The 25058-nt window shown below is 47.8% G+C and overlaps 1 protein-coding gene across 7 annotated transcripts in view; it reads right to left on the bottom strand.

Moving 5' to 3' along the window:
- Positions 1–25058, bottom strand: part of KIF21A (kinesin family member 21A) — an 863983-nt gene that overhangs the window by 407345 nt on the left and 431580 nt on the right. For all 7 annotated transcript variants that reach the window (XM_086967225.1, XM_086967228.1, XM_086967231.1 and 4 more), the window contains 2 exons: positions 10856–11050; positions 3388–3489 (listed from right to left, as the gene is read on the bottom strand). In XM_086967225.1, the coding sequence (XP_086823351.1) occupies positions 3388–3489; positions 10856–11050 (297 nt within the window). The remainder of the gene's footprint in view (positions 1–3387; positions 3490–10855; positions 11051–25058) is intronic.

The following is a 25058-nucleotide window of genomic DNA, read 5'->3' as shown; positions in this document are numbered from 1 at the left end:
TCGGTAATTAAAAATCGGTAAATCTGAGGGGTGGATATGTAGGAACATCCAGATGTTCCTTTTACCGAATCGGTAAATATCTGTATTTACCGATTCGGTAAATACCAACCGGTAATGCCCCATTCATTCCTATGGGCTTTGAAGCCCATAGGAATGAATGGGGCATTACCGGTCGGTATTTACCGAATCGGTAAATACCGATTCTGACAAGGGTGCAGGGGGTGTCACTTTGACACCCTCTAGCACCCCCAAAAAAGGTTCGGGGGCCATGTGGCAGGCATACCTGCCCTAAGGGCAGGTCTGCCTGTCATATGGCACAGGTGTGCATGCACACATGTGCATGCACACCAGAATCGGTATTTTACCATCAAATAGTATTTGATGGTAAAATACCGATTCTGTAATGCTTGTGGGACTCAGAAGAGTCCCACCTACATATCAATTTTACCGAATCGGAAAAAATACCGATTCGGTATTTTACAGAATCGGTAAATTTACCGATCGGTAAATTTACCGATTCTGTAAAATACAGGGCCCTACATCTCAAATTGCATTTACCGGTCGGTAACGGCCGAATTCTGTCGTTACCGACCGGTAAATGCCTACCTACATCTGGCCCCAAGTGCCTCCCAAGTGGTCCTGGAGAGCTTTAGAAGTATGCACCTATGGTGGATCAGGACTTAAAAGATTAAGTAAGAAGGTAAAATCTTTGACAGGGTTGAACCTGATTAGTGTATCTCCATTGTGGTCAGCCTTAAATTGTGCCTAGGTCCCAGTCTCCCGCTACCATTGACTATCATTGGTGCTTTGAGCTATTGGTGCTATTCTTTCTTAACACCTTCCATGTTCATGATGAGCTGAGCACGTCATGAGGCACGGTGCTCAGGTGCTCATGATGAGCTCAGTTCCCCTAATGCATTTGTGCAAATTTGTTTATTAAATGTATTATATTTTTCTAATACAGGGTGGGTTTTTTATTGTTTAGCACTTTCACTTTATTATTCTTTTGGTTTTGCATTAGTACTCTACACATTGCCCTAATTTAAGCCTGTCCACTCTGTGCCACAGCTGTCAGGGGTTTGAGCTCAGGTCAATTAGTGACTTAGATGGTTCACCCAGATAAGGGTTGTGAGTATTCCTTAAAGTGCTCAACCCAAACAATACTTCTCAGGATGTTCCAGAAGAATGTGACAACATATTCTATCTGAACCTTGTTGAGTTCCATGTCTCATTAACTTGTCGGCCTAAATGAAAACATTGTTACTTCAAACACATTTATTGACAGGGTGTAAACACAACCAAATTGGAGATTGTCAACAAAAAGTAAGATCTTAAAGGAAAAGGTGCTCGCAAATTCCGACTGAAAATTCAGGAAAATGTCACCGTCAGGAGAGGTCAACCTCTCACCTTCACTGACACTAAACTTTTAAACCATGCAATTCCTGGCCAAAAATAGATCTATGAAAATCCACAACTTAGCCTGTACAATTTGCTACTGCATTTAAGAGATAGCCTTCATCCTCATCTTTCTTGACTGACATTAGTTTATCATATACAGTCCACTACATGGGATTTCGTATGGATGTTTATCAATCATAATCTTTAGATTCGCTTATTTGATAACCACACAAATAACACAACGTCACTATTCTAAACAATATCTTACAAAACCCATAGTGACAGCTGTTTGCAATATGCTGCTTTGGAGTCCTAGCTTTTGGATATATCTTACATACATTGGCTTCCGAATCTGCTCACGCCTCAAACCTCTTCCCATATGACTAGCCAAACCCCTCCCCCGTGGCCCAACTCCCTTTGAAAGCTCATCACAATGTTCCTCAACACCAAACTACCCAATGGCCAACCCATAAATCGAATAACTGCTTTGCCCCCACAAAATTGAAAGAAAATAAACAATGAACAGAAATTATTTCCCTATAAACAGTCAATGACCAGCTGACCACCTAACATACAAGCAAATCAATCTCTGCACAAAAAGAGCATTCTGACGGATGGCGTTGGTTCATGCTCTAAAATATGCAGAAATACAAGGAGCGAAGGACTGACCTTATATGGTACTTTTTGAATTTACCTATTTAAAAATGATTGCTGGATTTTCTAAATCGGAAATGTTTCTGCTTTACCTTGATTTTTGAAAAAGCAAAAAAAGGAATGAAATGTTGGCAGCGTGGTACCTTTATTAAGCAACTCTTCTTTTAAGTGGCTAGTTTTCAAGTCTAAACAGGTGTATTCCTCAGAGTTATAATGTAACATGTCTTTCTTCTATAGGAAGGAGCAATTCAATACCAAGAGAACGAGAAAGACAAGTTTAAAAAGACATTCATTTACTGTATTATAATATATATGAAAAAAGAAAAAGAATATCATGCACCAGAGGGATAGGGATCTACTGTGAACATCCTTATGTGATAATAGACAAGCTCGTCTGGACAGGAGAAGGATGTTGGAACCCGTTTTAACGGTATACTAAGTTGATTTTTGAACTTCTTTTGAATAAACAAACGGTACTTTTTTCAGTCTTATATAGCGTAGATTCGAGACGGAAGGATTAGAACGCTTTACACGAGCACCAGTTACAATAGATTAGGTCACATTCTTTTTAGGGGGTTTGGGGGCACGGGTATAATCACAGGATGTTGAGCCGGCGCATAGACGAGAACCTGGTTCCCCAGTTCCCAAATCGGCAGCTCTGGTCTCAACACCACAGCCTCTCTCGCATCCCATTTCGTCTAGGATCACGATTTTGCAACTACGTAAAGAACTGGATTCCATCATTTCTTTAGTGACTATACTCAATATTAGCCAAAAATAAAATACCTCGTGGTAATACGTGAGAAATTAAATATCCGTTCTTTCAGAGCAGAAATACTTACTTAGCGGGGGCTGCTCCGGTAGGACACGCTGTGGAATTAAGAGCAGAGTAATGTTCAAGGTTCAACATAACTAAGAAGCAGCGCTTCCGGTGTAGGGCGCACATTTATGTGCGTTGATCGCGATCACTCCCAAGAGAGCAAAGCCCATGTGTGCGCCCCTATATCCCGTAAATCCTAGCCTAGGCCTGTGCTTCACGTGAAAGACGTCGTCTGGTTTTCCAAGTTACAGCCCAGTTATATTTGACAGGCTTAAGGAAGTTTACGAAATACATCGAGCTTTCACTTGCCCACATGCATCAGATCATAAAATCGTATATTACCACTCAGGGCTCCAAAAAACACAAAGAGAAATGCTGACTCGTCCTATCTCGCACTACAGAAAAAAGAAACTTCCAATGCACTAACGAGGCTTAATTTATTAGAACCCCTTTCACAAAAGGTACAGAATTGTACAAATGAAAAATGTCATAGTATGCACCAATCACCACAGTACCTTGTTGACTGCCATTAAAAGGAAATGGTCTAGCAGATAGCGGGCTTCTGTTAAGGTGCACGAGCTGATCACGGCAGTAACATTCATTGTTTCACCTTCATCCTAAGGGGTGAAAAAAAACAATTCGGTCATGTTCATCTTTCACACACTGTACATTCCATTCGACAGTTGGCAGGGCTTCACCAAGAAAGATCAATGGCAGCTAGAGGGCACACAGCCCCTGGTTCAATGACGTCATCAAATGGCAGTATAATTGTAATTCATAGTACTCAAATACTATTGTTCATTAGTTTACATTGGCAAAAAAAACCAATTGCAAATGATCAAAGCTGGTGTATACAGTAGTTGGCTTGACACTGAATTACTGACATACGAGAAAAAGCATGTATGCGCATGCATGAAGTACTACAGGCATGGCAGTCAATCTTGAAATAGGTTTTCAATTAAAGAAAACCGATTTGAAGATGGGTGACCATGCGCATGTATGCGCCATAAAACACAGATGAGTGCATCGTGAAGCATGACACTCCTTGTAAATTTACCATACTTAATATACTAACTATTCTACATATTGAAAACAAACGCTCTCCCTACAGGGAAAGCTATCCATAGCCGAGGCCTAAAAAGAGAGGCCCAAGCTCAAACATGGCAAACGTCAGTGTAGTTATTATAGCATCGCCCCTTTTTAATTTTAGATTATTTGTGGTGGAAGGTAAATTGGTCAGCGCAATGTACTGCAAAAATTTAGTTCCAAAACAGCCTGCAAAAATATCAACTAATAAAGTAGCTACCATACATATTCATATCTCCCTATGAAAATGTCACCCTCTCTTAACATTCTAAAAGTCAGCCAAACTCACTTCCCATTTACAAGACGACTGAGTACATTTAGCATTTTACATCAATTTCTACCATATTTGAGGGCAATTGCTTGAAAATACATTTGAGAACATGTTAACATTTTCCTGGGGGGGCATTAATGACTATTATGCATTCTGATAGCTTATGTTTTTGACTCTTTCAACAGTTTCTGGTTTCACATACTCGTAAGAATACAGTTATTAATAATATGCTGCTGCATAAAGCCAGATAGCCCAAAGATGCAGTTTCTCATGCAGACTTAGCTAACCCTCACTTCGGTTGCCAGCATCAACACAGCCATCCCTCCCGGATACAAAATAGCCAGATAGGCCAGATTACACAAGCCAGGCGGTGGAAACACCACCGCCTTCAATGACTTCATCAGCTGCACCAACTTCAGGGACACATCCTCCAGCCACATGGAACACCTGTCCTTCAAGTTCCACATCACAGCCAACTTTACTCTAGCCAGCACCCTCACTCATTCACAGACCTTCAAGACCACGCATCTACTTAACCAACACTTTTGGACTTAGTTACACCCCTCATTATCAGCTCTAGTGCCTTCGCCTTCCTTGGAGACATGAATCTCCATCTGGACGACCACACTGATCTGAACACAACTGCAGAACTCGAAGACATGGAAATCCTTGGCCTCACCCAATGCATGAAACAACGCAGACACTCTGCTGGGCACTTTCTCCACCTGATTTTCACCACTTTCACCAAAATCTTGGTCAACAAGCCCACACCAATAACAAGGACCTGCGAAACCTTCATCAAATTCGCCATCCCTGTCCTGCATCCGCATAGATCTACTACCGCCCAGTGCTTGAGTTGAGCCAGTGGTTTCCGGTGCTCGGCACCAGCACTTAATTGTGAACACCGGCACTTATGACAGTCTGCCACATGATTGTAGTGTCTGTGTAATTTAGAGATGAGCAGAAGAACAGCTGTTAATTAGTTAAATATAAATTATAGTTTTGGGGCCAGGAATAGTCTGAATTATTACACATGTAGGAGTGTCATGGTTAATATGCGCAGGTATTGTTGTTGAAAGCGCTGGAAGGGGCAATTGGTGGTTAAAGCTGCAGCGGCCTCCTGACGAGGGCCCTGACACATATTTTATTACAAATTAACCACTGCCACCCCCAAACCATTTTGCCGGTAATGAAACAAAATTTCAGAGGTTGACCGAACTCAGGGACCACCGGTTGAACAGAGCAGCAGCAGCCTTCCCAATATTATCACAGACTCTGACAACTAGATAATGACCTGCTCTGACACCCTAGTTCCCCTCAAACCCGACAAAGCCCCTAGACCCAGACTACAAGCCAGCTGGTACACGGAGGAACTCAGGATGATAAAGCACTACCGCAAACAATTGGAGCACAGTTGGAGAAGGAGTTAAAACAACGATAGCAAGATCAGAATTAAATCCACCCTCAGACACTACAACCAGCAGATCTGTGCCACCAAATGCTCCACACTCACAGACTGCATTGCCTCAGCACCAAGACCAGCAAAGAGATCTTCGTCATCATGAAGAATTTCACCTCTCCAAGCAGCCGCCTATAACAGCATCACCCCCTCACAGGACTTCTGCACCAAGCTCCCCCAGAAAAGGATCATCTCTCTGTTCGACTACCTTCAACACATGCATGATCTCGCTCACACGCATCCTCATCCACACCCATGAGATCAACGCAGTTGATCCTCTCCCTCTCTCACAAACAAGCAACACCTGGACCAAGTTCACCTCCCGCCCAACCAAAGTAACAGACTGGATGCAGACCAACTGTCTCAAACTGAACACCAACACGAAAGTCATTGAGATTTTCAGAAAGAACCATCGCTATGGGGCCCCATTGTGGCAAGCTGAACTCGGACTCACACTGATCCCCCTACCACCAAGAAACTTGTTATTATCATCAACAGTCAACCCAACATGACCGCACAAGTCAAAGCCGTTGCATCCTTTTGCTTCCACACCCAAAGATTCTTAGGAGAATCTTCAAATGGCTCCCTACTAGCACCCTCAAAACAGTCACTCAGTCTTTCGCAACAAGCAAACTGGACTGCAGGAAAACACTTTACACAGTTATCAGCAAGCAACTCATCAGGCGACTCCAAATCATTCAGAATTCGGCAGCCACCAACAAACTTAACCTTCCATAGCGCATGCACATCACAACACAACATAGCTCAGGGAGCTCCTCTGGGTTCCAATAAGCAAAAGATCCCAGTTCAAACTCCTCAACACACACCTTTAAAACCCTATGCATCACACACCCAGGTTACCTCTACCCCTGAATCTCATTACACAAACCCACTAGGTACCTTCACTTTGTCGTACTCCTGCTTCCACCCACATTCCACGTATATGTAGAATGAGAGCTGGTGGTCGGGCCTTCTCCTACATCGCTCCTAAAACCTGAAATGACCTGCTGTTCCACATCAGAGCCACCTCTACTATTCTCAAATTCTTCAAGAAATTGAAGACATGGCACTTCAAGAAGGCTTCCATTCAATAGGTCTAGGACAGGCCAGACTTGCACCTGCTTTCAGTGCCAGGATACCATACTAGGTAATAGTACACTTTTCAAATGCACATAACATAATTTGTATCGATATCCTCCATCTTACAAATGATAACATCTTCCTTTTACACTTTTATACTTGTTAAATGTAAATCTTTAACATAAAATGTCAGCACCCCAGTCTACATTGTTTTCATTTCATGCCCATCATTTGGTTTTGAAGGACGTATAAGCAAGAGTTTGGTCAAGTTGAGTGTGCTAATGAGAGCCTGTGAGCATTGTCAATAATTAGCATACAACTGCAAATTCTGCTGGAGCGTTTATCAATGTAGATGGCAGTGGTGTACCCAAATGTATTCAAGTTATTAGCATCAAAATTAGGGCTATATGTACAAGCAGAGAATGATACAGACTAAGGGTGTGTTCTTCAAATCCTAAAGAAGATGCAATACCCAATGTAATAGACCTCAATTTGTGCAATGCTTTAAATAGCCTAGCATCAGGTTAGCAAACAAATGGATGGGATAGCAAATAGATTAGCTTTCTCTGTCAGCACTTGCCCCGTCATCCACCTTGTTAGACCTGGCACCTTGGCGTGAGTTTCCCTTCCACTTTTTTCTGGTGTGCCTCCGATGTTTTGCTGGTTTTCCGATACTCAGGGCACTGCGCCACGGCCGACCCGTGCCGCAGTGCAAGTGCTCCCTACTGTAAATTGTACATGTGATTGGTATCCATGATTGGTTCATTGGATTTACTGTTAGTCCCTAGTAAAGTGCACTAGGAGTGCCAGGGCTTGTAGATGCCAATACTGCTAGTGGGCCTGCAGCGCTGGTTGCGCCACCCACAGAAGCAGCCGTAAGATGTGTCTGGGGACTGCCACCGCAGAACCCGCGTGCAGTCTCGTACTGTCATGCCGGCTGGGCAAGTGCAACCACTTGCCAGCCCCTGAACCTTCCCTTTACTGCATATTAGTCACCCCTATGGTAGGCCTTCGGGCAGGGTGCATTGTAGGTGTAAGGTAGGACAAGCCCTGATGTGTGCGGCATGTCCTAGTAGTGACTTACAACTAAATTCGTATTTCACTATTGAAGGCTACCTGCTCCCGTTAGGCCAGACTGAGCTGCTGGAATTATTACACCCTATAATCCCAGCAGGCTCAGGGAGCATGGTAGAGAGTCGTGTTTAGTATACCTGAACTCAGGATGATGAAATATTTCTTTTAGTAAAGTTTATTTTAACATCCTGTGTTTGCAAATGCTACTTTTAGAAAGTTAGCATTTGCTCGCCTAACCATTTCAGCCCGCCTCTGCTGGTATGTGTATCTGACTGTCTGGGACGTGTAAGTGACAGGGCTGGGGGATGTCGGGTGGTGAATGCGCAGATTACACCTTAGTGGGAGGTAGGAGTGGCTCTTGACTCTGAATCTTGCGGTGCTCTGCCACCACAATGCTGGCTCCACCCTCCTGGGGAGCGACTGATGACTCAGCCGACACCTGGCCCAGGAAGGGCGAAGCCCCATCAACAAGGTACTCTGGCTGCCCCTGTCCGCATAATGCTGGCTCCACCTCCTGTGGGGCGTCTGATGCGCCTGCCCCTCACACTGAAAGCAGAAGCTGGAGTACACCCTCCAGAGTACTCAAGGACTGAAAGTGGTTATGCAAAGGCCCCCCTGGCCCGCGAGAACAAAAGAAATGCCGTATAAAAGAAGGAGCCTTGCTCCTGGTAAATTAGATCCTGTTTGGGCTACAGAAGGAACTCTACCCGACGAGAAGGACCGGGAAGGACAAGGAAGAGTGCTGTCTCTTGCCTGTGTCTGGTGCCTTGCTGCAGAAGGAGAGGAAAAGGAAAGACTACAAGAAGACTTTTGCTTTGTGAAACTTTGTGCCAAACTCTGCTGACAGATCTCCAAGGGCTTGCTGCTGAACTTGCCCCCTGACCAGCGCCCCAGGACCAGTGGGAGCTACATCCTGAAGAAAGCGACTGTGTGTGCTGCTTATCGCTGCAGTACTGACAGAGGGGTCTGGGAGCGCCGGGCAAGCCTGCCACGCTCCCCGTAACCAAGGCATCGACATCCCCCTGAGCACCGTGACCGGGGCCCAAAGCAACAGCGAGAGCAACGTGAGGTCCAGCCGCCGCTGGCCCGAGCACCGTGACCGCAACTGCACCGGGAGAGCAAAGTGAAGGAGGACCCGTCCGGTCCAAGCTCCCGAATTGGCTGCGCTTCGAGCCGTCAAACCACCTGCGAAGACGGACAGCCGCCCTGTGATAACCCCCCTCTGGTCGGTATCCTGCCCGACAGCTCAGCTGTGAGCGCACAGCTGCAACCGGTACTTTGGCTGGGTACGTCCTGCACTTGGGGACCGTACTGCCACTTGCCGCCACTACACAGCCGCCACCTCCAGGGTCGGCGCGAACGACGAGGAAAGGACCCTGCCGCCACAGAGCACGGCCGCCCCGGATGACCCGTGACCTGCCCGGCTGAGAGCCGCAGCGAACAGCGACCCCGGAAAAGCAATGCGACGTGGGACAGCTCCCCTGGAAACCGCCCGCGCCCCAAGAATTTTAAAGGTACTGTGTTGTATCCTCACGGTGCGAGCGACCTGCAACTCGAGCTCGCACCGCGCTATCTGCTCTCAACGCGAGCCGCCTCTGAAACCGAGGCTCGCACAGCTCCTGGCCCTCGGGGCCCACGCAGAGAGCGCATTGAGGCGCTACGAGACACTGAACCTTGTCGAACCTGGGCAGAAGGCCCGAAAGATTGCTTATTGCTAAACGAGAACTGTGGCAACCTGCACTTAAGTAACCTGGAACCGCTATTGAAAGTTTGACAACTGTATTTACAAGCCTGCTTGAAATTTATATAAAGATATATATATTTTTACGAATACAGTTTGGTGTCATTGTGTGGTGGGTTGGTTGTGATGGTGTAATATTGCAAATGTTTAACCCTATGTGCCCCAAAGATTAGCCTAAGACTGCTTAAGCCACACTACCTAGAGGGTAAGCAGAGGTTGTCTGGAAGGTAACCCTCAGCCCTGACGAGGAAGAGAGAGTCCCTGCTTGTCGCTAGTGCTACACTGCGCCAACTAGAGCCTCCCCCTTCCTACACACCTCATCTGACATGATGTGTTGAAATGAAAAGATAACACATTGATTTCAGTTAGACATTTTCACACAGTTTGCATACTCGCATCTAATGGTGTGAAAAATAATGAACACGTTTCATGGTTATCAATGCTTTCCCTCTTCCTCAAGCAACGTCTGGAAATTCTTTCAACTGTAAACATGAAATATCAAGAAATAACAAGAATATAAAATATTTAAACTTCAACACTGTGTTATAAATAAACTTGCAGTTAATCATAATAACATCCTTCTGAAGTTAACACATTTTCAACATACAGTAAAATATAAGCAAAGAATGAATCCTGACCGAAAGAGTTGGTGGACAATGACATCCGAAGACAGATTTAGAGTTAAGACATGATTGCCAGTTACCAACACTAGTGTTAATGCAAAGCGAACGTTTTTAAACTGTGTTAAAGATTACTGCAGATAAAACTACTCAACCGCACAGAAAATCACAAAACTATTTGAAGCAACAAGCTAGGAAACTATTAGGATGATTCATAATATTCATGAAAGCCACTACATAATACACCCAAAACCACTGCTGAGAGCTAGGCAGTGTGACTAAATTAACTACCAGTGTGTACCCCATAATCTACATACTCCCCACTGGTATATTACTTGCATTCAAATTCCATTAATTTCTAACTTCATTGCATTTACTTTTATTCCCAACAACATTGTTTTTACTTGCTTCACCCGGAATTCTCAAAACAAATTCACAATAAATTATCCAACCCAAATGTATTGTTTGAAAGTTCTAAAAATGTTTCAAAAGACTATGACTGACCCTTTGATTCTCATGTAGCAACAATAAAATACAACTGCTCTCTCCCACTGGGCACCTTCCAAACTCCAACATTAATTCTAAAACTTAGTCAACATTTTTTTTATTTTTAAACATTACAACGTAACCTCTTGAAAGAAATATCACATACCTTTGCTTCCTCCATTTGCATGATATTGGCTTGACACTCTGAAATACTGTCGTTAATATAATCAATATTTGCAGTTAGGGATTCCACTTCCTCTGTGATATTATGGACGTGTTTATCCATTTCTCCATTCTCCTTGATGGATTTATCCTTTTTCTTTGAAAGCTTCTCTCTTCTTTTGGTTAACTCTTCACGTTGCTGCGATTAGAAAAGTGAGATTTTATTAACACCACAAGTGGTTTTTACAAAAAACAACATTAATTTTTGCACCTTCCTTTCATATTAATAACTAACTTTCCTACTTCTCCCATACGATACTGAATTGGTCCCAATGAAAAACAGTGATATGGACGAAAATAATTACATCTAGATTGCATACTGTCTTCTACATATTTGCTCATCATTTTTTAAAATATCCATAGTGAACAGTTTAGGACTTTGCGAGAGCTTTGAAAAGACTAAGCACCAGCAAGGTCTCAAGCATGCGTGTCATCAACCAATATGAAAGCAGAGGTTGAAGTCACACAAAAGTCTGAAGATAGCCCAGCTTCTTGACAATTCCACTCTCTATTATGAAGAGGGAGATGAATAACACCCTAAAAAATGCGGCAAAGATCATCGAAAAGACACTTAGGTGGCAGGGCTACCAAACTATTATGTTCTAAAAGTTTACTTATGCAAAAACTTCACTTCTAGATGTACCACAGATTTGGACAGATGATGAATCAAATTCCTGATAAAAATCTGCCTATAAATCGTGGGAATGTTTTCTTTACAGACAAATATAATTATTAGTCTAGAAATTTGGCTCAATTTCCTGTTTCTTGTATAGCAACCCCGATTTGGGATCAGACAGTGGAAAATGTTTATCTTACGTAAACACATCACATTGTTTTAACTGATATATAAAATCAGAAAAGAGAATTAAATGGCAAATAAATAAAATGAAGGTTAAATATTCCAACAGGTCCCTTGATCTGAAAATATACTGTACGTGAATTCTCAGTGCATTCATGGAAAATCAAGATCTTATATAAACCCTCCAGTGATTATTACTTTCACTTTAACATTACAATGACATCACCTCAGACTGACACACACAAAATGTGAACGGTGTACTGGAAGACAATCAGATTGATGTGATGACAATAGGAAACAGAGATGGATGTTTAAAATTCTGCCCAACTAGAGCGTAATCCTACTTAGGGAATGTTCTAGTGTCTGCAGCTTACAAAGATACTGAACCCAGTTGTATAGAGAGGAGATCTTGTACATTTTCAGAGTCTCCAGATCAAGCAAGAATATTGAGTGAGATAAAGAAAATAACTTCATATTACAAATGAATAAATAATATTGTTTTGGGTGTCTGAAGTCAGCAATCAAGATGAACGTCTGTAAAACCTCAAACCCCCACGATTGTAGTCTCGCACGATTAAATAAAACAAAACAAAAAGATGGAAAATGAATCTGCTGTCTTTTTCACATAACCAGAACTTGTCTCAATAGTCACCAACAAATATGACAAATATTACAAAAAATATTGGCACTTATTGACCAGTAGTCACTCGAACAAGACTTTCTCCAAACCTTTAATGAGTTTTTTGACAGCAACTAACTTAAAGCCGATATTATGTTAGTCTGAATTTACTGACATAAGCCATCAACATCTTTCTTTGAAACCCCACAGGATTCTATGTATGCCATGACTGTTTGGTTTGTATGTTTGGCCAAAATAAAATGCAAATATATGAACCTAACGAAAATATCAGGACACAAATCAAACATTGGATTAATTCCACTAGCACCTACATGGTGCCTTTCATACTTTGGCCCTGCTCAAAGGTCTTCATATGAAGCGCTATAAGAGCTCTGAAAAGAAGAATCCAGAATACTCTCTCAAATTCCATGAACATAATTGACAATTCACCTTCTTCAAACTCTAACACATTGCGCAACATACCAGAGGTTTGAACCGAAAACTATAAATGTGGCAATGAGAAAGTAAATTCATACTACAAATGGACGGGAAACAGCCTTTACCACGAATGGTAATTATAGAAGATATTAGACATATATATATATATATTTATTTTTACTCCAGCTTCTATCTTTCCCAATGAAAGCCAACTCGAGCCCAAATTCGTAAGCGTGTTGTTTATTTAGAGTTAGACAAAATGACAAACACCCGACGCGTTTCAGTGCAGCCACACCTTAATCATGGGTAAATTTTAGTTTGTTCACTGTGAAACTTTAAAGTGCTCAATAAACATAAAAATAAAGGTAGGACTACCTGTCCCAAAACAAAGTAATGCTATCAGAACTTGGCAGCCATCTTAAAATGACCACAGACTATTGCATTTTATCAAAGTAATATATGTGAAATTACACCATCATAAATGTAAACATCAGTTTCATGCGTGTTCAATTATTTTGACATTACTGTACAATAAACAATGAAGTGCTTTATGCCTAAGCACGTATGAACATTCTAACTTGAATCCGCCCCAGTTAGAATGCCAAGTTCTGATAGCATTACTTTGTTTTGGGGCAGGTAGCACTACCTTTTATTGATTATTCATTGGGAAAGATAGAAGCTGGAGTGAAAATTAAAAGGAGATCGCCTCCCCGCTCGAGCCCGTCACCACACAAGCGTCCAGGAGATGGGCGGACTTTCTATAGATATATATATATATATATATATACACACACACACAAACCCACACACACACACGTTATAGTTAGGTAAATATTTCAGTGCCAACGAAATGTTTGAAACTAAAACAACACTGACGTTTACCAGTTACAGTTATCTCTAGTAACTATAACTGGTGCCCTAAAATAACTGTAACTCGCGCCCCCCCATGCACAGTCTTGTCATTAAAGATGTCATTTCATACGTTGCAGTGATGTTATCAATGAGGTCATAAACATTTCATAAGTGATGTAATATGGGAGGCAATTAGTAGTGCATGGCGAGGGTGAGAGTCGTAGTTACCTTAAGAGGCGAGTTATAGTTACTAGAGATAATTATAACTGGTGAATTTCAGTGGGTTTTTGAGCTTAAAATATTAAAATTAATTGAAAAATTAATTTAAGTTAAATTTAATTGAATTTTAAATATACATATACATACACACAAACATATATGTATGAATAATTGTATGGATGTATTTTTGTCATGGGCTCAATCAAGATGCCACTTCAGGGTGACATTACCCTATAAAAAGGGCCCCAAAACTGAAATGCAGTTGAAAGCTAGGATCACACATATAAGTAGACCAACTACCATTCTATGCTTCTCCCTCCTCTTGCGACCTGACTCAATCATTCAAAATAACGTTTCCAATGCAAAGATGAATCTGGACTGATAAATACGCACAACAATTTAATTTCTTATAATTATAATAATACAAACGTGTAGGAAGAGAAATCCTTTGTTACTGGTTATTACCTATGTAACTGTAACACCCCAATAGCGCTAGTCCATTAGCCACTACTGGACACCAGATCAACAAGAAAAAAAGTAATGTTAGTCTTTACTAAATTAGTTTTTTTTCTTTGTACCCGTAATTACGATAAGGCAAGTCCATGCTTTTAATAGTATTGCATATGTAGTTGTCCTGTAATCAAGAACTATGCTTTCAATCTTTTCCTTTATTACTTGTATATACTGCATACCAGTACTTTGTGTCTAACTCATTTCCAAGAATGTTCTTCTCTAAGTTCGCCCTGCATCACTTGGTTATATGCATTAGTATACCAGAACTCTGTGTCGTACCTGCATTCACTATGTTTAATAAGCATTAATGGACTAGTGAAAGAACTATGTGAATTTCAATGAAATATTATTCTGCAAAATGTTTCAAATGAACAAAAAAAGTCAATGTCATCATAGAAAAGTTAAACATGTTGAGTTTTACTTTCTACCTATCCAACAGATAGCATGCTACCTCTCATCGTGTTCCTAAACATGTTGTATGTAACACATAACCTCAACAGTTCCAACTTTGTCTAAATACCTTATCTGTATCACTTATTTCGATGTATATATGAATATAACACTATGAGGTCTATATATACAATGTCCACTTGCACTGATTTAATTATGACCCCATTTATGATGCCAGTGACGTAGAAAATGCCAACTTATTATCAAAGGACTATGAGGATCACGTTTCAGAGGTCATTGGGACTAACACTTGTATTCAACATCACCACCAAACACCGATTATGGTTTCTTTTTTTTCGATAACAAGCATCCAGCATTTTAACTAAGCCACTTTAATAATGGCCCTACTAACCAGCAGGTTAGACCACTTCCAGATATGGCAATAACGCACTTTAATCTTGATGCTCTTTGGTATTACCACAGTCCCTATTACATTCCCCCTGTTCGATTATGGCCACCTCATTTTGAACGATTGCAGACCCCTGTCGTCATTTCTTCTAGTTTCACCACAACCAGAAGCCTCAAATAATACATCTGTGCAATATGCTCCAGGATCACTAAAGCACAAAATGTATTTGATCGCCCTGCTGTTTGACCAGAGAACCTTCCTGAGCACAGCAACAACTAAGGTACAGCCTCCTCATAAGTCTATGACGCCCACTGTTAAACACTCATGCCTCTCAAAATTATTGCCATGTAACTTATTGTGCTTTCTATTCCTGATCTCTTGCAGTTAAGACTATAACATATGTACAACAAACACAAGGTTCGATTTTTGCATGTCAGGGGGTACGCTCATTCAAAATTTATGTAAATTTCTACTATTTCTCATTCGACGTCATCTACTCCACCAGGCTTATGCCCTGCTGGTTCAGCCATGTCCAGAGACGCAGGGCCTCTCGACAAAGGGTCCACGACCCCACCCCGCCCTGCTTGTTGCACTACCACATGGCGGTGATGATGTCTGTGAACACCTACACTAACTTCCCCTTGACAGAGGGAAGGAAAGCCTTCAATATCGACTGAATCGTTCGGAGCTCCAATACATTTATGTGGAGCCCCATCTCCATCAGAGACCAGTGTGCCCTGATCTCCACCTCCCCAGGTGGCCGCCCCATCCCAGAAGTGACGCATTTGTCACAACTGTGAGATCTGGTTGGGGAAGGGAGAGAGGTCTGCCGTTGACCCAATCGGGGTTCGTTAACCACCACTGCAGATATTTCACAGTTTCTTGGAACTTCAAGTTCCACTGCAGAGCCCGGATACGCCATCTGGAGTGTCTTACCAACAGGATGCAGGAGGTCACGAGGCCCAACAGCCTTAGAGTCAGTCTCACCGAAATCCAGGATAGAGGCCGAAATATCAGAATCCCAGCCTGAATATCCTGGACTCGCTGCTCGGGAGGTATGACTTCGGCACGTTTATAGAAAACTCCAGAGAATGCAGAAGGTTTGCCTTAGTCTGAAGATGGGATATGACAGCCTGGGGCGAGGACACCAACAGCCAATCGTTGAGGGAGGGGAAGACTGACACCCCTAACCTGCGCAGATGAGCTGCGACCACCGCCATCACCTTGATGAACACCAGAGGGGCACTGAACATGCCGAAGGGGAGAAAGGTAAACTGAAAGTGCTTGTGGCCTATCTTGAACCGCAGGTAGCACCTGTGGCCCAGCAGGATGAGAATATGAAAATACGCGCCCTGCAGGTCCAACGCTACCATCCAGTTTTCTTGGTCTTGGGCAGAAAGACCTGAGCCAGAATGAGCATTTTGAATTTCTCCTTTTTGAGGAAGAGATTGGCGGTCCGAAGATTTAAAATGGCCAGTCAGGGGGCGTGGCCAAGATGGCGGGGTGAGCGGACGCTTCCTCCCGTAGCTCCTCCGGCCCAGCTCAGCTCGAGCCCCGATTCCTGCGCTTCTCTCCCCCCGCGGCTGCACTGCGGGCGAGAGAACTGTGCCGGAGTTCCTGGGGCACATTTTGATATCACTCTGACTCCTGTTGCCCCGGAGGAAGTGCCCGAAAAGTTTGTTCAACGATCGGCCCACGGAGAAGAGCCTGGATCGGCCCGAGGAGAAGAGCCTGGAGGCGGAGCGTCTTGCGGCGCTGTCCGCGCGCCTCGGCTGGGCCGAGTGCTGAAAGCTAGTAATTCCGAGGGACCGGACCTGACGAGCTCCGCGGAGTACGGAGGCTTCCTGGCCGGAGCCTTCGTGACCAGAGTCATCGCTGGACAACAGACCCCGGACCCTCGCTGGCGATCTGCCCCCTTGCCATGGATGTTGGTGTATGATGCCATGCGGACCTCGAGCCTGGAAGCAGGAGACGGAGGGGTTTAAGCGGCGGCCGATCTGGGTGTACCAGCCAGTACAACTGTGGGACACTGGTTGTGCACTTTTCCGACCCATTGCTACCCGAGGGTCACCCGCGGACTTGCTGGCCTAGACCGCCCTCACGGGTTCCGCCCTTCCGCCATCTTGTCGCCGAGGAGCTGGAGCTGGCGACCCTCGCCCGCGCCCTTGTCAAACGGGTGCCTCCTTTCCTCCTGGCTCCTGCACCATCCTCCCTGGGAGTACACTGCTGGAGGACTCTGGCTTTGGCCCTGTTCACCGCCCTGGTTGACTCGATGATCGTCTCGCCCCGGCCTGTGCCGCCATTTTGTCGCCTGTGACGCATCACCCTTGTTTTCGGGGGGGCCTTCACATCTGGTGCCCACGAGCGACTGGGCGCATCTACAGCGGCCAGCTCTGAGCTTTACCCACCGCGGAGGCCAAGATGACTGGGAGAGGAGGCGCGAAAAGGGGGGACCGCACTCTACCAGACATGCTCAGCAGGGCCCAGCAACTGCGGGACAGGACACAGCCGTCCCCGGGGTCCTCCCGGGCCTCGGCAGACGCCATCGGAGGCGAACCACCGGTCACGAGGTCCTTCATGGAGGACTTATTCAGCTCCCTCAAAGAGGAATTCCAGACGCTCAAGACCGAGGTGGCCAGCGAGGTCCGTGAAGTGCGCAGAGAGGTCGAGGGCCTAGGCGAGCGTGTCAACACGGTGGAAACGGCGGCCCAGCGTCGCGATGAGGAGATAGTCCATCTCCAGCAGGACGTTCTCCGCCTACGGGAGCAGTGTGTCGAGCTCCAGGCCCACTCTGAGGACCTCGAGAACAGGTCCAGGCGGAACAATATCCAGGTGCGGGGCGTCCCGTCCGCGGATGAGGGAGCGGACCTGGTGGCCTACCTGCAGGACCTGTTCTGGGACATTTTGGGAGAAGGAGCGGACTTCCCGATCCGCATCGACAGAGCGCACAGAGTGGGCCGCCAGCGCCAGTCATCGGCACCCCCACCTGATATCCTGGCGTTCCTGCCGGATTTCCCCCTGAAGGAGCGCATTATGACGGAGGCCCGCAGGAAGCAGCCAGTAACCTTCAGAGACCGGCCTGTGGCGCTCTACCAGGACCTGTCCGCCATCACGCTGCAGAAGCGCAGGTCCTTCCGTCTCGCTACGGACTTTCTGCGGGAGCATGAAACGGCCTACTCTTGGGGTCACCCCTTCCGTCTCATCTTTCGATGGAATGGGGTGCTGCATCAGCTACGCTCCCTCCAAGATGTCTGTGGGGTGCTGGGGCTCACGGCTACAGAGGAGGAAGGGGCGACGCCCGCGTGGAGGCGCCCCGAGCGACGGGGCCGACGGAGATCGAGGAGGCGCCAATCGTCAGCGACTGCGAGTCGCCCTGACTCCCCTACCATCAGGGCGGATATGGCGGAGGCCCTGAGAACTGCGGCCAGGAACTTGCCTGACTCTAACGGCGTGGCCTTGACGGCCTAACTTCACTCCGGGGGGAGAGATTCTTAGCCTCTACGATGCTGGGTTGGGGCTGGGGGTTGGGGGGGAATGGTTGGAGGTGAGTGGCTGGACGTCCACTTGATTGTTTTCTACAGACTCGCCCGTTTGGGCTGGACTGAGACAATGGGGTGTTCTTTCTTGTTTATGGTTTTGGCTAGTTGCCAGGGGTTGGTTTTGGGGGGGTTTAGGAGTTGGTTCGATGTGGGTGGGGTCCCGTCCGATATTGTCCATGCACACGCGAGGCCGGCTCTGGCCTTCCCTGCGCCCCTGCCCCGCGCGCCCCCTCCACTGATCCCTCACTTACTACATAGCGCTTTGATTCCCTGGGAGCGATGCCGTCCTTGAAAGTGGTGACCCTTAATGTTAAGGGTCTGAATAACCCTGTGAAGCGTAGGGCGATCCTTTCCCTGCTAGAGGGGTCGCAGACGGACATTTGCCTCCTGCAGGAAACTCATTTACTCCCCAAAGATTGCCATAGGCTGCGCTCTGCCAAGTTCCCCACGCAATTCTTCTCCTCAGCGGCGACCAAGACTGCAGGTGTAGCCATTCTTCTGGCCAGCTCCTTTAGGGGCGAGGTATTGTATAAATATGCCGAGCAGAAGGGGAGGCTCCTAGTGTATCGCATGCGGCTGGGGGGTTATCGCCTTCACGGTTGGCTCCGTGTACAGCCCGAATGACCACCAGGATCGCTTCCTGGAATCTGTGTTGGTGGACGTCACTGCCTCGCCCGATCGCCATGTTGTCTTGGGGGGAGACCTAAATATGGTCTTCGACTCAACCTTGGATAGGTCTGCCCAGCGCTTCCCGCAGACGGGGGAGCTTTCTCGAGCGGTACAGGACCAGATTGCAGAGATGGATCTGCATGACCTCTGGCGCACTATGCACCCCACCGATAGGGACTACTCATATTTTTCTCACGCGCACCGCACTTATTCGCGGTTGGACTATCTTTTGGTGAGCGGGCCGCTCCGCTCGGCCGCCACGGCGGCAGACATCGGGGTCTTGTCCCTGTCCGATCATGCACCGGTTTCCGGAGTTTTTGCTTGGCCGGCAGCCCCCCCCTCCAGAGGGATGTGGCGGCTTCGGGACACGCTTCTCCATAAGAAGTCGGTGGTGAAGCGAGTGGGGGAGGTCATTCAGGAATACCTGGTCCACAATGGCAACTCCGACACGTCTCTAGCGACGCAGTGGGCATCCGCCGGACGGGGGCCCCTCGAGTTTGGAGGCAGCTGAAGGCGGCGAGGAAACTCCTCTCTGCGCTGGACCTGGACCGGGCGAAATATGCGGCGTTGCGCCTGAGGCATGCCTTTTATACCGGCGGAGACAGATGCGGTAAGCTCTTGACCCACCGGCTCAGGGCTGCGCAGCAACGCAACGTAGTAAAAGAGCTAGTGGGCGCAGATGGGGTCCCGGTTTCCGGTGATGCGGAGGTGGCGGATTCTTTCCGTGGCTTTTACGAGGCGCTGTACGCCGCAGAACCCTCCCCACCGGGAGAGGCTGAGGCCTATCTGGAGTCAGTGACCCTCCCAGCCCTGGAACCCGCCCAGGCGGACCACCTGGAGAGGGACATCCATGTGGAGGAAGTCATCTCCGCTATTGCACGGTTGAAGCATGGTAAGGCCCCGGGCCCGGATGGCTATACGGCCTTGTTCTACAAGACCTTCTGCTCCACTGTGGCGCCTATCCTAGCTCGCTTGTTCAACTCCTTCTCTGAGCCGGGGGCCATCCCACCGGACCTTCTCTCGGCGACGGTGTCGGTTATTCCGAAACCTGGGAAGGATCGGACCCTGCGCGGCTCGTATCGACCCATTTCGCTTCTGAATGTGGACCTCAAGCTCTACACGGGGATCTTGGCGGCCAGACTGGGACTGCACCTGCCGGGCCTGGTGGAGGCGGACCAGGCTGGTTTTGTACCTGGTAGGCAGACGGTCGACAACACCAAGAGGGTGACGCACGTGCTAGAAAAGGCCTCACGCGTCCAGGGGGAGCGGATGCTGCTGTCGGTCGATGCGGAGAAGGCCTTTGATAGGGTTCATTGGCCGTACCTTGAGCTGGTTCTCGGGAAACTGGGGATCGGCGAGAAGTTCCGCACCATGGTCTTTAATTGTTATAAGAGACCGTCGGCATCGGTGCGCGTCAACGGACACAGCTCTAGTAGCTTTGCCATTGAGCGTGGCACGAGACAGGGATGCCCACTCTCACCGCTCTTGTTCGCCCTCTACATGGAGCCGTTTGCTCAGAGGATTCGCGACAATCCGGACGCTATTTGGGTGAAGATGGGTCAGTATACACATACTGTTAGCTTATATGCGGACGATGTCCTGCTGACCCTGGATGACCCTAGGCGGTCGCTCCCTGCCTGCGTCCAGGAACTGAACGCCTTTGCTCGCGTGGCCGGCTTTAAAATGAACATGTCCAAATCGGCTGCCCTGGATGTATCACTCTCCGCAGACACCAGGCGGGACCTCCAGCGTCTTTTCCCTATGCAGTGGTCCTCCTCCACGGTGCCATACCTGGGGATTCTGCTTGCACCTTCGCTGCCTGAAATGGTCACGGCCAACTACTCTTCCCTAGGCAAAAAGATCAAGGAGGAACTCGGCAGATGGGGCAAGGGCCTGCTCTCGTGGCTGGGCCGTATCGCGGCGGTGAAGATGACGGTACTGCCTCGAATCTTGTATCTTTTTCGCGCTCTACCTCTCCAGCCCCCTGTGGGTTGGATACAGCAAGCGCAGGCTGACATCTCCCGTTTCGTGTGGCAGGGCCGTAAGCCTCGGATGAAGAGGGTTCTTTCCACGCTTGCCCCGGAGGCGGGGGGTCTCGGAGTTCCGGACCTCCGGAAGTACTTTCAGGCGGCGCAACTCCGGTATTTGGTGGAATGGAGCAGGTGGGAGTCGGACAAGCACTGGCTCTTTCAAGACCAGGCAGTTGCGGGCCGTACCTTCCATGAGGTTCCATTCCTGCGGCGTGCTCACTGCCCGTCTAATCTCTACGCCTCCTTTGTCACCCGGGTTCCGCTACGAGTGTGGGATGCGGTGTGTGAGCTCCGCGAGCTAACTACTTTCCCATCACCGTTTACTCCCATTGCTGGCAACCCGGATTTCACTCCGGGCCTGGAACCGGGAGCTTTTTCCCACTGGGTGAGTGCGGGTTGCAGGGCGCCCTTTCAGATTTACGGGCCGGAGGGCGTGCTCCCTTTCCAACAGCTCCGACAGGAGTTTGGTCTAACGGAGGGGGACAGACTGCGTTATATGCAGGTCCGCCATTGGGCTCTCCAACCCCCAGTGCGCGACGTCGCTGCCCGTCCAATCACGCCCTACGAGCGGTGGCTGGTAACCCGGACCTCGGATGCCAAGCTTATCACCGATTTATATAAATTTCTCCAACCCCCGCCGTTCCATTACCATAACCCGGGGAGAGAGCGCTGGCACAGGGAGTTGGGCAGAACTCTGAGCCACAAGGAGTGGGACAGGATCGCATATCGGGCGAGGCACTCTGCGTACCACACTGGGCTGACGGAGACCTTTACCAAGGTGTCTACCTACTGGTATTACACCCCGGGGAGGCTATACGAAATGCCCAAACTCACGGATAAGGGTTGCTGGCGCGGCGGCGGACAGGAGGGTACTCTCTCGCACATTCTCTGGGCGTGCCCGGTGCTGTCTGCCTATTGGAAGGAGGTCTTAGATGAGGTGGACAGGCACTTCGAGATCGAACTCCCGCGCCTCCCGGCATATGTCCTGCTAGGCCTCCCCAATGACTTGATGTACCCGCTGAAGTCCCGCAGGGGCAGGCAGATTGCGATCGCGCTAGGCTCGGCGGTTCAAAATATCCTTGTACACTGGCGCACCCCAACTGCCCCCTCTATCACTGGCTGGTTACACAGGCTTTGGCAGGTACTGGGTATGGAGAAGATGTCGCTTACAGTGGCTGGGAGTGTGGACCAGTTTGAAGAGCTTTGGCACCCCTTTTTAGCACTGCTGTCCACGGAATTCCGCGAGCTCACATGCCCGCGATACCTACGCCTTCTTCGGCTGGCGCCGCCGGCGGCTCCAGCAGAATGAGAGAGGTGGGATCCGGGGATTGGGGGTTGGGTGTAGGGGACGGGGGTACATGCTTCTAACGCGGACTTTTGGACGGGGATGTTGGGGTATTGTTTTCTTCCTTTTTTTTTCCCTTTGTATTTTTTCCCTCCTAATTTTTCTGGGGGCGGGGGGCTTGGAGGGACTGTGTTATTTTCACTGTGTTGCGGGACGCTACTCAGGCTTAGCTTTGATTGGGAAGTTGGGGACTACTGGAGGGTTATTCGCACTGCCTTATTGCCTTACGACATACGCCTTGTTCCCCTCCGGGGCTGTCGACCTCCCTACTTTCCTCTAGTATCGATGCAACATTCAGCTTTTTGTACTGTATGTAAACTTGACCTCCTATTTCCCTTCCCCATGTCTTTTTGTGCTTTAATAAAATGCTTTAAACCTAAAATGGCCAGTCACCCCTTGTTCTTAGGCATGGAAAGAAGCGGGAATACCAGCAGCAGCCTACTTCTGAAACTGGGACCCTTTCTAAAGCTCCCCAGGGTAAGAGAGCCGCAACTTCCTCTTGGAGCAATTTTAAATGATCCTCCATCAGCTGTTCCTGGTTTGGCAGAATAGAAGGAGGAAAATAAAGAAAAGGTAGGAAATAGCACTCCTGGTCTAGTTTCAAGACTCACTTGTCCGATGCTATGGATCTCCAGTAGGGGAGATGATGACGAATTCTCCCACCAACTGGAGCAGTGTGGTCCTGCAGAATCAGCCTGGGATTGCTGGGGGCTGCTGGAGGCAGTGTGGCCGATGACTTCTGGCCTCCATTCCGAGATCGGAATGCACCGCGTCCAAGTCCTCGCACAGCTTGGGTAGTCTGTGCGGGACGGTGGCTGGGATATGGCTGGTGCGGCAAGAAGCCCCTTCCATTGCCATGAAAGGGGCGAAAGGAGGACTGACCACGGGGGTGGAGGAGAGGCCCAAAGATCTGGCCATAGCTCGAGAGTCCTTGAACCTGACCAGGAAAGAGTCTGCCTTTTCACCAAAAAGCGGTACAAAAAGTGGTGGTGATGGACGGACCATCTGAACCAATCAAACACTCACATCCATTCAACAGATCTGGGTTTAATCCATCACCGTTCTTTAGCCCACTCTGCCACCCCAGTTCAGACATGGCCATATGCAAATCAGTCTGACCCTGTGCCTCATGGGAACAGTCCAGCCCAAACTGCCAAGCCATGCCTTTCCTGGACCGGAAACAAGCTACCGAGGACCGGTTTCTGGCATTACAGCCGTCTTCAGCCCGGCTTGCTTGAACCCAGTGGCAAAGTGAGCAAGGGACTCACGTCTGGGCATGCCCTGCCAACTTATGGCGAACAAAGCGGTACAAAAGGGGGTGGTGATGGACGGAGCATCTGAACCAATCAAACACTCACACCCAGTCAACAGATCTGGGTTTAATCCATCACAGTTATTTAGCCCACTCTGCCACCCCAGTTCAGACATGGCCATATGCAAATCAGTCTGACCCTGTGCCTCATGGGAACAGTCCAGCCCGAAATGCTTGGAATTTGCCCGAGAAGCCAGTTGTATGAAGCCAGGCGTGGCGCCTCAAGGTCACCGTCGTTGATATAGATCTGCCTTGCGAATTGGTCGTATCTAGGCCACACCGTATAGTGAATTTTGCTGTGTCTCTCCTATCCTTGACAGCTTGGGAGAGCACAGCTCGGGCCTCCTCTGGGACTTGTGGAAGCACTTGCGCAACCGTCTCCCAAAAGAAATGGGAGAAACAGCCCAATAAACACGCAGTATTCACCAACTGCAATGCCAGGCTGAAGGAAGAAAACAACTTCTTCCCAAATGAATCCAGCCTCTTGGATTCCCTAGCCGGAGGGGCGGAAGGGAATGCGCCTCGGGACGTAGAGGCCTGCACTAGCAAACTCTCTGGGGTGTGGTGTTGGCTGGGGAATTTTGGGTCTCCCGGAGCTGGGCGATGGCGGCGTGTTTATCGCCTATTCACAGGAGCCCCTGTGCTAGGTTTGGACCATGTTCCTAGAAGGACATCTGTAAGTGCCTCATTAAAAGGATAACAGGGGTTCGGAAGTGGAAGCCCCAGGTTGAAGCACCACAGTCAGGAGATTAGTCCTGACCTGCACCGAGGGCTGCTCCAGCCCAAGGACTTCAGCTGCCCCCTTAACCACCATGTCATAGGATTCTCCCTCCTCCGTAGCCACCATAGGTGGAGAGAGCATGCCAGTATCTGGAGAAGTATTCAGTCCACTGGCCTCCCCAAGTTCCCCATACCAGTCCAAATTCTCCTCATAGAGTTCCTGGGTTTCAAGAGGGTCCCAGACCCCTCCCAATCCTCTCTGAGCCTAACACATCCTCAAAGTGCTCAGGCGA

This window comes from Lissotriton vulgaris, chromosome 1_1, assembly GCF_964263255.1.
Source record: "Lissotriton vulgaris chromosome 1_1, aLisVul1.2, whole genome shotgun sequence".
Lineage (NCBI taxonomy): Eukaryota > Metazoa > Chordata > Amphibia > Caudata > Salamandridae > Lissotriton > Lissotriton vulgaris.
Note: the sequence above shows the minus strand (reverse complement) of the source record. Positions and strands in the feature narration are given on the sequence as shown.